The sequence below is a fragment of the Otolemur garnettii genome, unplaced genomic scaffold (genome assembly GCF_000181295.1).
Source record: "Otolemur garnettii isolate 467f Iridium unplaced genomic scaffold, OtoGar3 scaffold00024, whole genome shotgun sequence".
Classification (NCBI taxonomy): domain Eukaryota; kingdom Metazoa; phylum Chordata; class Mammalia; order Primates; family Galagidae; genus Otolemur; species Otolemur garnettii.
The window spans coordinates 2193742-2205965 of NW_003852419.1; the positions used below are offsets into that span (position 1 = coordinate 2193742).

Sequence of the window (12224 nt, forward strand, 5' to 3'; positions counted from 1 at the left end):
CCTTAGGTGTATGTGGCTGGCGCCTTAGCCACTTGAGCCACAGGTGCCGAGCCTATTGATATCTTTCTATGGCAATTCTGTGACTATCAATTTTGGATCATAATAGATTTGATTTTTAGAAAATAATTTTTTATATTTTACCATAATTAATGCCAGCATTTTAATGGATATAAATATTATTAATCATCTTTTATCTTTCTTTGAAAGTAAAGAGCACATAACATATTTACTTTTTCTTCTCTTTGAAGAGGCTAATAGTCAGCTATGTGTACAGGAGTCTAATGACCTTTGGAGGTTACCAAGATGATTTTATGATAGTCATTAGCAATACACACTCAAAGGACAAACCAACAGAGAAATTACTTTTTGCCATGGCAAAACCCAAGGTGAGTAGAAGCCTTTCTGTCAATTTTATGCTAGCTTTTAAACTTTTATACTAACATATTGAGCAAAAACTACATTCCATATGGGACAGACACTACTTAAAATCAAACAACCATGGGTCCAAATTCTGACTTCCCTCATCTTTCCACGCTTGGTTTCTTTGTCTAAAATGTGGTACAATAATATCTACTTCTTTGGGCTTAAGACTTAAAGGAAATTTGTAAATTACTTAGACCAGTGTCTGGTATGCAGAAGGTTCAAAATAAATGTTTGTGGTATAAGTTTTTATTATCAGGTACTTTATGCACATCTTATTCACTTGAAGTTATTTGCTTTATGGACTCATTCGAGGAAAAGGACAGGATTTTATAATTGAAACATACTTGTTCCTTCACTATTTTTAACAAACTCTGTGGCTTTAACATCTCTAAACAGAAGCAATAAATGAGATGTAATTCTAATTTTAAGGAGAATGAGAAACTGATTTTTCTAAAATGTTAACTATCTTAAAATTATCAACTAAAAGAGACTACTTCAGAATATGAAGCTTTTTTAAAAGATGGAAGATTGGAAGATATCTTTCTTAATTAATTTTATACTTAAGTGAAGGCAGCTAGCCATTAAGTGCAGAAGATCAGGGTCCTCTCAGTACTTTAAATAGTTATGACATTGAGTTTCTTAATTCATACATTCACAAATGTAACTTTAAGATAATTAACAGAGTTGCATTACTGTCACATTTCCTAAAATTACCACTGACTTTGATTGTTTTTGAGATTCACTCTTTCTTCTGGTTTAAGTAACAAAAAAAATGTGTCAGTCCCTTGATGATGTTGGATATGTAAGTACTTACTTGATCTAGATTCAGAATTGAATTCTGGTAGCCTGGGCACTTGCAAATGAAGGTTACTCATGGCCAATCCTCTGCTCTCTTTCAGAAATGATGACAACTCCTCAAGGTTATAATAATTCTGTTTTCTTGTTTTAGATTCTTGAGATCACTCTTTTGATCGCCAGTTACATAAACAACTTCCATCAGCAAAAGGCAGCATTTCACCACCTGTCTGCTCCAGCACTGCTTTCAGCCCGGCCTCAGGGAGCCCAAACCAGGGCAATGGGAAGCCAGCCCCTTCTGTCAAACAGCAGACCAACCAAAGGCCCCACCCTGCTCTGAAAGCCTGAACATTCACTCCTTGTCCTCTGCTCGAGAGCCGCATCAGCTCCCAGCAAGTTCATTTATACCTGGCCGCATGGCATCCATACACCAGTGTTCCCAATGCTGACAGTGATGGGAGTTACTCTATTTTATCTGATTCTTAAATCTTCAAATGAATATTAACAACAAAACATAAATGGCTCAGCGCCTGTGGCTCAAGTGGCTAAGGCGCCTAAGGTGGCAGGTTCAAATCCAGCCTGGGCCCACCAAACAACAATGATGGCTGCAACTGAAAAAAAATAGCCAGGCATTGTGGCAGGTGCCTGTGGTCCCAGCAACTTGGGAGGCGGAGGCAGGAGACTCACTTGAGCCCAGGAGTTGGAAGTTGCTGTGAGCTATGCCACGGCACTCTACCCAGGGGGACAGCTTGAGGCTCTGTCTCAAAAAAAAACAAAAACAAATTATAAACACAAAATTTGCCAACACACTGATTTTTCTCTTAGAACAAATGGGTTAGGATTCATCAGTTTTTCCAGCACCCTCCCCACTTGTCATCAGACACATCATTCAATATGGCTTTTTCCTTTCCTTTTCTCTTTTTCTTTTTAATATTCTGGTGATCTTTTGAAAGGGAGATTCCATATTCTCATTTGGTAAAACAGTTGACTATTTGGAAATGCTTACTGCCAAAAAAGTACTGTAATTAAATGTGCTTTTAATCAATGATAATGGTGTTTAGAGAGGAATTGAGTACACAGTGTAAGAAATAGCTGCAGAATTGTGTGAAGGGTTAATTTTTAGAGCAAGTGCAATAAATCTTCTGGCTTTATGAATCATTTAGTGAGAAAGCATGAATTAGGTAACCTAACTGTCACCTTTTCAGATCATTGGTCTGTACAGTTTAAAATGAGCCAGTGATTCTTGACATTCTTTGGCTGGCAACATAGCTCAAGTTCACTGCATTTGGTGCTGGGTCATTTTGACCTTGCTGTGTTAAATAATAATAACTTTGAAAAACAAAGACAATCCTTACTCTCATACAGTCCTTTCTTTCTTTCTTTCTTTCTTTTTTTTTTTTTTGAGACAGAGCCTCAAGCTGTCGCCCTGGGTAGAGTACTATGGCATCACAGCTCACAGCAACCTCCAACTCCTGGGCTTGAGCGATTCTCTTGCCTCAGCCTCCCTAGTAGCTGGGACTATAGGCACCTGCCACAAGGCCTGGCTATTTTTTGGTTGTAGTTGTCATTGTTGTTTGGCAGGCCCAGGCTGGATTCGAACCCACCAGCTCTGGTGTATATAGCTGGTGCCTTAGCCACTTGAGCTACAGGCACCCAGCCCATACAGTCCTTTCTAATTTTAGTTGGAAAATGAATTTCTAAAAATAGTTTTTAAAAGAAAAGAGAAATAATTCCTCTGTCAAAGGAGGTAAAATTTTAGTTGATATTCTTGAAATATGTTACTTTACTAGGTTATGTAAGTGGTCAGTGCCTTCCAGTTTATGTGTCAAAACAATGTAATTAGTATTCATGGCAAAAATGAAACTGTGATAAGACATGAAAATTATATTATAAAAATGTTCAATTGTAATAGTAATCATGAACATAATTTTATTTATGTATAGAATATTTGTATTTATTTTTTGATCTCTATTTATCGCTTTGTCATATTTTTTTTAACCAATTTGAGAAGAATCTTAGCTGCTGAGTTGATTTGTTGGCAGAGCCTTCCTGTGTTCTTTGCTGCCTTCTCCCCATGGCAATGACCTGTTCTCACATCAAGCCTTTGAATGTTTCATCCCAGATTAGCATCCATAGAAAGGGCAGATCCAAGTAATACGTTGCCCAAGTAATACTGTGCCTTACTGATAATGACAAAAAGGAGATTTAAAACCCCCATCAAACTAGATTGCTATTGATTATTTCCTCTATATCTTCTGAGCCACAACTACTCACGGAGTAAGTAAATTAGTTTTTGAAAATAAACTGGTTTATAGGTTGGGATGCTTCTCAGGAGGCTTTTGCCTGCAACACAATTAAGTTTCTAGGTTCCCAGAAAGCTATGTCATAATTAGTTGGTGAGCCAGAGGCTTGGCAGAAATGTTACTTATGCGTAAGGGCTTTATTCTCAGGCAACAGTTTATTCACCATCTCATAAGCCTCTCCCCCAGTCGTCTAATTTAAACAGGTGATGAAAGTTTAGCTTAAACTGTAGTACCTTAGACTTGGCATTTATTTTTGATAGAGCAGAGATAAAATATTTTGATGGAAAGAAATCAATTTTCTGTAACTGATGAGTGAAATTTTTATTTTCTGGGAAATTATATAGCCATTTAAAAAATTCAAGGTGTGTTATTATGATTGGTTACAAGAGAATAATGGTACACGTTTAATTGTAATATTTGTCTCCTATCATTTTCTTCCCTTTCAATCATAATAAATGATTTACAAAACCCATTTCGAGCGTTATCTTTTGAATAATCTTCAAGAAATACCTAATGTTTTCATTGTCAAAGCTGAGTTGTAGTACCAGTGAAAATGGTAGTTATTACCGCCTCTGGCATTCGTGCTTTGTCTTCAGTGTTGCTTTGTTTTATGCGAATAAAGGGAAGGTGTTTTGGCAAACTGTAACTTTAATACAGATGTATGCATAATGACACATAATATGAAAACAGACATTTTAGTTCTCTTAAGATTTCATTCATATAGCTGAGCTGAATGGACGGTGTTCCCAGAAGGCATTTAAAATTTCCTGGAGTATGTGTGTGTGCCCTTTAAACCAAATATTTCCATAGCTTTGAAATAAATTTAACTCTCAAGGGAAGTTAGTCCCAACTTATAAAGAATCTTTATTTCAAAAATGTATTTATGTATGAATAACAGTATTTCTCTCTAAGAAGCCTGCAAGTGTTTCTGGGGTGCCAAGAACACATTTCCTCCATCCACCCACTCCCTCGGCTGCCATGGAATCTGGTGATGCCGGATTTGACACTGGTGAGCTGCGGGCTTATTTTTGTGGAAAGAAGGCTCCAGTACTGTGGGGACTGAGGAAGGAAAGTGAGGAACAGGAAGAGATGGATGGGGCAGCTTCTCTGCTCCCTACCTGGTTGGTGTAGGAATCACATCTCTTCTCCCATTTCCCCCCATTCTCTTTTCCCTAAAAGAAGAAAGGAATTTTACTCTAACAAGAGGAACTTTTTTTTCTTTAAATTCTGAATTAAGTTTACACACAGATAATTTAGGATGAAGTTAAGATTTATCCATATTTGAGTGGGAACAATACACAGCTTTTCTTGAGTATTCAAGTGGGAAAGGTAGTTCTACCCTGAAGAGTTGATAGGTCCAGGAAGGAGGCAGGGGTGAGGGGAGAAGGTAAGTGCCTACTCCAGACCATAATTTTAATTGTTGAATTTAATTTTACCAAAATTATACATGGTCACGGTGACTCTGGAGGCACAGTCATAGACATAAATCTAAAAATCTTCAATGTATGCTTTAAAAGGATTTTGCTGTCAAGTAATAGGCAAGAAACAAAAACTTCACTAGAGAAACACCTATTAGCAAATAGCTCTAAAATAAGACACAAATGTTCACGACAGCACTTAAATACAGAGTACCCCTCCTTCCAGGACTTTGCTAACTTAATCTAATAAACCCTATGTGTGTGTGTGCGCGCGCATGTTGGGGGGGCATATTTGTTTTGAAGGGGCGGGTAGGTTATATTGCAGTGGCAGTGGCAGAAGAAGGCTAATTACCTCTCTGACGATGCGGCTGTAATGAATTCCTAGGTGTCCCTAGGAACTGAATGTTGGGTAATAGTAGAGGAGATTGTTTAGAAGTTAACTTGTACTTCTGGAAAATACCATCAAACTCCAGTAAAAATTGGCTTTCATAAAAGAAAAGCTTACAGAAAATGTGAGTCTTAGAAAACTTAAGGACCACATTATTAGCTTTTAGATTATGCACAGGTTATAAGATTTTCCCTTCAGGTACGAAGTATCATCAACAATAATGTCATGCCCTCACATTCTGCTGAGACATTTTTCCATGAAGTTACTACCTTCAGCCTCCTTAGGGAGGAGCAAAAAGAGTTGCAGCCCAGGCCCACCAAACAACAATGATGGCTGCAAGGATGCCAAGTCCAGTGGACCCCAGATGGTCCAACTGTCTTCTGGATGATATCTCAAACTCACCACATCCTCTAAACCTGGTCTTCCTACTCTGTTCCCCCAACAATCAATTAATAGGATCATCAACTCATCTACCAAAGGAGAGAAACAATGGCTTTTACTCCTCTCCCAAGGCCTCACTCACTACTGCCTAGTAACCAGATTAGATAGAACTCTTTTTGCTGCAAATTCCAAAATTCAACTTGAACTTAGACAAAAATGAGGAAATGTATTACAAAGATACCAGGATGTCTCATGTAATCCAAGAGTGAGCTAAACAACCAAGCCAGAAGAAAGGACACAGCCTTGATTCTTGGGGACAACCAGAAACATAAGAAATGTGCCAGCACTTTCTCTTCATATTAATGTGTGTCATGCTTCATGTTCTCTAATTGCCAAATAGCTTCTTCAGTTAGAAAATGCTGTAATTTCCTCCAGAGGAGGAGTGACTTAACTTTTCCCAATTCTAGTTTGAAATATCCCAGGAAAGGGCTGCAATGAACCAATTCATGGCAGGTGTTTACTCTGAACCACTTCCAACTCAACATCAGGAGAATATTTAAGGAAGTTATGAAAAAAATACATAGAATAGAATATTGGGCAGACATTAGTGTTACGTTTATGATACATTTAAAAAATTATATGAAGAAATGTTAAAATCAGGATTTAGTTAACTTTACAATTAACTTCAACTTTGAGAAACACAATGAAACATGTCAAAATGCTTAGGGGTTATTACTTCTGGGTATGCCTGTTTTACCTTTGTCATGTTTTCTTCAGGCCATTTCTTCTACAATAAGCTTCCATAACTTTGAAAACAAGGGGGGGAAATGTAAAAACTCTGACTGTCACTTTCCCAGCTATAGTTAATAGCCTCCACATGATCTTCTAGACGCCAAAATATTGTTCACACAGCTGCAAAAAATTATCTTGCTGAAACTCAGGTCTGGTCATGGAACACTCCTATTTTAAAATTTTCTTTGGTTTCTCATAAGCAACACAGTGAAATCCAGACTGCAGGATCATTCACAGCAACCCATATACCTGCCCTCTCAGCTTATCTCCATCAGGCACTCACGTGCTCCTGCTGGAAACGATTCACTTCCCTAGCTGTCTCCTTTACCCTTCTGCACTGTTGCCCATTCCATCGAGAAAGGAGCATAAAATTATCTCCTCCTCCATCAACAGCTTTGAAATTCTTGGGGTAATCCACATCTTTGTATATTCTTACCTTAAGAACAATTTTCGGGCTTGGCGCCTGTGGCTCAAGTGGCTAAGGCGCCAGCCACATACACCTAAGGTGGCGGGTTCGAATCCCCAGCCCGGGCCGCCAAACAACAATGATGGCTGCAACCGAAAAAAAAATAGCCAGGCGTTGTGGCGGGCGCCTGTGGTTCCAGCTACTTGGGAGGCTGAGGCAGGAGACTCGCTTGAGCCCAGGAGTTGGAGGTTGCTGTGAGCTGTGATGCTACGGCACTCTATCCAGGGGGACAGCTTGAGGCTCTGTCTGAAAAAAAAAAAGAAATAAGGAAGGACACCAATGGTGGCTATCAAATCCACCTCCTCGGCCTCCCAGAGTGCTAGGATTACAAGCATGAGCCACGGCGCCCGGCCAGTAAAGCATATTTAAATAAAAGAACACTTCCAGCTCAGAAACAATTGCTTTAAGGCCCCAAGTTCGTAATCCCTTGTCCTTCATTGTCTGACATCTTAGGGGTTGAAGCAGAGAGCTTGTATGCAAAAGGGAACGCTGAGAACTACATTTCCCATCATGCCTCTCTTTGGGACGCACTCGCCCCGGCGACGTCGTTCCCATGGCAACGCAAGGGCCCGCGTTCCGGCTCTGCTCCGAATTCGCGGAGGACCTGGCTCTAACTAAGCTGGGCACTAACGCCGAGCCCACGACGTTTGGGGCCTAGCCACTATGCCCAGGTATATCCGCAACTACGTCTGAGCCGATCCCCCCAACCACGCTCCCTTTGAGAGCTCCCCTTTCTCACGTCAGACTAGAAGGGGCAGAAGTAGGAGAGGCGGCTGAAGGCATATTCTGGGGAAGGGGACCGCGCCCGACCTGCGGGTGGGCGAAGATCGTGGGTCTGGATGGACTGGGACTCACAGGAACTCCCCTTGAGCAAAAGGATTCTGCCGCAAGCAGGTAGAAAGTAAGAGACTCCACCTTCACTGATACTATAGAAGTTTCTTGCGGGCCCGGGAGGGAGACTTCGGCGGTGAAGTGGAGCACACAGCTCCTGCCCGGGCCTCCGGGCCTGCTGCGGGGGTCACAGCAGCAGAGGCGGAGGGGAAACTCGGCACCGTGGAAAGTAGAACGTCCCCTCGGGGCCGGGGCCGGGAGGGCTTGTAAGTGACAAGGGACCTTAAAGCAATCGTTTCAGCAATTGTTGTAAACTACGTTTAGTCCTTCAGTTCTGTGATGTCCATTTAATTACCTGTACTCGAGCTGTTCCTAAACCTCTGAATAACTTAAGCAAATCAAGAAGTGTCAGGGAGTGCATCACAGAACAGGATAAATCTTTCTCTCACCTTGGGATCAGCGACGTGGTCTCCTTTGAGTTTAGGAACCTTAGTGTGAAGAACTACCAGCTTTCAATCGCACTACAATTGGTTACAGTACAAAGCTGTGGTTATAGTTACAAATTTCCACAGATGGTATACCTGATTACACACTTCCTTCTCTCTCCTGGGTACTTGGGAAGGAGGTAATCACATTTTGAAAGAATGGTGTGTAAATGAAGAACAACAGAGGCCCACGCTGAGTTCTGGAGGCTCACCTTGTGAAATAAATCCATGAATTTTAGTGCCAGCGTTTAAGGACTCCTGTTTTGGCTCTTTCTTTGTTCCTAGTACAATTCTGGAATAGTACTAAGTATAAGGTCTCAATAAATTTGTAATGTTAGAGAATAGACCCTAAACTAAATATATATTTTAATAATTGTGGCAACTTTATAAAGCTGTTATTCTTTTCTACTGGTATTTTAGAGATGAAGACGTAGAGTTGAGCCTGGTAACTAGCACAGAGGCTTGCCTATATTATATGCTCAGAATTAGGCTCCAAGATCGTAACCCCTTCCTTAATTAATAAAGGAATGAAGAATCTGGAGAGGTTAGGTAATTTGCCCAAGTTCACATACATAGGAAATAGCAGATTGAAGGTAAGGATTCATCAGGTCTTGCTTATGGAATTTTTTAGTTCAATTCTCTTTTTTCATTTAGGCTTTAAGTTTTTAAAAAAGATAAAATCTTAATTTGTATAAAATTATGTATGTGTGGGAAAAGATGATTAAAAGGATGGTTTTCAAAATATGATTTTGTATGTTTTTTTCTTCTCTTATACTTTCATATTTTAGAAAAGATATTTTGAGACAAAAACAACTTAAAAAACAAGAAAAAAGGATGTTTCAGGGAGTAAAGACTTAATAAACTGGTTTTGCACATTTGGTCATTTTCAAGTTTACATCCCCAAGAAGGTACATTCATTGCACCTTCTTGTGTGTCTGAGAAAACAACACATATGGGTCTGAACCTTGCTTAGAAGCCCCAGAATCAGATAACCTCATATCCTATGTTAAAGGTTCTGCTTATCAACAACTAGTTCAAAGCAAAAAAAAAAAAAAAAAAATCATAGAATGACTCAGCCTCCGATATTTTACCAGGTTATTACTCCCCAGAAAATAACACTGATTTGTTTTATAAATTTTATTGAAATCAAATTCCTCTGAGCTTGAAATAAATTTTTGAAGGTATTCTTTTTGTAAGTCTGAATTTTGTCTTTCCACTTCTATCATATAGTGAAACTCTCTGGGACATTGCAAAAGCTGAAGTGGAAAAAAGAGGGAGAAATGGAATTGAAGGCGATGGAGTTGAAATTGGAGAAAAATCTGTTTTCTTCATTGGCAGTAAAAATGGGGTAATGCTTTCTTTTGTTTTTACTTTTCTTTTTCAATTATCGTGACAATTTAACCAGTAGTAGAATTTATTTTAATCCTTGGATAAAAATTTGGATACTTCATCTCTTTAACCAGATAACCAATATGATTTAGTGCAAATTAAAAGGTACTTATTATTGATCTAGGAAAAATTGTAATAACAGGCTACGCGCCTGTGGCTCAAGTGACTGAGGCGCCTGCCACATACACCTGAGTTGGTGAATTCGCACCCAGCCCAGGCCTGCCAAACAACAATGAGGGCTGAAACCAAAAAATAGCCAGGTGGTTGTAGCGGGCACCTGTGATCCTAGCTACTTGGGAGGCAGAGGCAGGAGAATTGCTTGAGCCCAGGAGTTGGAGGTTGCTGTGAGTTGTGATGCCTCGGCACTCTACCCAGGGGGACAGCTTGAGGCTCTGTCTCAAAAACAAAAAAAATTGTAATAACAAAATTTTTAAAAATTATTTCAGCTGTAATTTTTTATTTCATAATTTGAAAATATTCAGGTCTTCTATGTCAATCTAGTATAAAAGCTAAATATCTCACTCAGCTTCTCAATAAGACAGTATCTTAACAATCAGTTACTCCATTTTCAGGAATCTCATTAAAGGAATAATCAAACTGTGTTAGTGATGTTTGTTATAGATTATGAACTGTTTTGGAAAATGCAAGGAAAATGTGGCAGCAGTTCCATTAGACCACTGATTGAGAGAAAGAAACCCTTCCCTGCTCACTGCACATTTCTATTGTATTTAGCCAAGCATACAGAAAGGTTTTGAAGTGGCCACAGGGAGCAGAAGCAGATGTATCATATCTTTTTGCAGCTTTGCTTGGCCCTCAAAAGTTCCTGCCAGGGAGGCAGAATTGCTGGTGGACCTGTCTAAAAAAAATTGAAGTTTACCAGATGTAATTAAAGCTTCATGCTGTAATTCATGAAGCATTTGCGATTCATATAACTGTTTAGTTTGTGTGTTTAATGTTTCCATTTAAGGGCATATATACAGCTTTCAGAAATTAAAATGCATCAGTAAGGCTACATTTTCACTGGGCAGTGTTAGGGACCAGGCAACCTGACCACATCTCTTGTCTCCAGCTGTGTCTCAGAAGGCCCTCCCTGCACAGTTGGACACCCACCATTGGGAGGTATTATATACATCATTAAAATTACATTTATTGGGGGAAATAATTTTGTAACCATAAAAGAGTGGTTAGAAATGAAAGAAATAATATAGTAAGTAATAAATAAACAGGACACAGATTTTATATACAATATGACCTCAACTATATAAATGTATAAAGATAAAAGTTAGAAATATGAATAGTAAAAATTTAATAAGAATATGTTTTCATTTTGTTTTTAATTTCTGTATTTTCCAACGTTTTCATATTGGCCCACTATTTTTTTTTTTTTTGAGATAGTTTCACTTTGTCACCCTGGGTAGAGTGCTGTGGCATCATAGCTCACAGTGACCACAAACTCACTCAAGCGAGTGAGCTTGGGCTCAAGCGATTTTCTTGCCTCAGCTTCAAGTAGCTCATACTACAGGCGCCCACCACAATGCCCAGCTTACTCTTGTTCAGGCTGGTCTGGAATCTGTGAGTTTAGGGCAATCCACCCACCTCGGCGTCCCAAGTGCTAGGATTATAGGCATGAGCCACCACACCTGGCCCATATTGGCCCACTTTACTTTCTTTAACCTTTTAAATTAAATTTTCATAGTTTTTGGGCGGCGCCTGTGGCTCAAAGGAATAGGGTGCCGGCCCCACATGCCAGAGGCGATGGGTTCTAAACCCAGTCCTGGCCAAAAACTGCAAAAAAATTCATAGTTTTCATTTATATTTTTAAACTTAACCCAACTATGTAAGTGTTTCATTTCATGAGTTTACTGTTATGAGGAGAGTGATTTTCATATTGGATATAGTATTTTAAAAATTTCTTCTATTTTCTCTTATGGTCATGTGGGTACATACATGGATTTAAATAAATGAGTAAATAATCAAAACTAGTCTTATGATACAAATACATTTTTATTACAAATTATATTCTATAAAAATATTACGCAGATTGGCTTACACCAGTGGTACTGGTTACTGACATCAGCATACAAATGCCCCTGCTAGCATTTTTTACTACTTACTCTCTGGGGCTGTTGTTCTTGACGTCTTTGTAGTTGCTACAGCCTTTTAGTTTTGTTTTGTTGTGTTGGTTGCTTGTGAAACCACCCCTTTTTCTTGATAGCAATATGGGGCATGTACAAGCTTTTTGTTTGTTTTCACTAATGTAAATTAAAACTAATTTTGGTTTTGAGGATTTGGGAACTCCATTAAGATATCTAGAACTTTCTTTTTTCCTTTGTTTTCTTTTTCTTTTTTGTCACCCTGTGTAGAGTGCCGTGGCATTTAGCTCACAGCAATCTCAAACTCTTCAACCTCAATCCTCTTGCCTCAACCTCCTGAGTAACTGGGACTACAGGTGCCCAGTTATTTTTAGAGACAGGTTCTTGCTCTGGCTCAGGCTGGTCTCTTCTTGAACCTGTGAGCTCAGGTAATCCATCCATCTCTGCCTCCCAGAGTATT

At 39.2% G+C, this 12224-nt stretch overlaps 2 protein-coding genes across 2 annotated transcripts in view; both read left to right on the forward strand.

Moving 5' to 3' along the window:
* PLEKHH2 (pleckstrin homology, MyTH4 and FERM domain containing H2) overlaps nt 1–1615 on the forward strand; it is a 115590-nt gene extending 113975 nt beyond the window's left edge. Inside the window, exons 30-31 of the mRNA XM_023512058.1 lie at nt 249–386; nt 1373–1615. Of these exons, the coding sequence (XP_023367826.1) occupies nt 249–386; nt 1373–1558 (324 nt within the window). The 3' untranslated portion in view covers nt 1559–1615. The remainder of the gene's footprint in view (nt 1–248; nt 387–1372) is intronic.
* Nucleotides 1616–7549: 5934 nt separating this feature from the next.
* Nucleotides 7550–12224, forward strand: part of DYNC2LI1 (dynein cytoplasmic 2 light intermediate chain 1) — a 19396-nt gene continuing 14721 nt past the window's right edge. The window contains exons 1-2 of the mRNA XM_023512081.1: nt 7550–7637; nt 9513–9630. Coding sequence (XP_023367849.1) covers nt 7630–7637; nt 9513–9630 — 126 coding nt within the window. The 5' untranslated portion in view covers nt 7550–7629. The remainder of the gene's footprint in view (nt 7638–9512; nt 9631–12224) is intronic.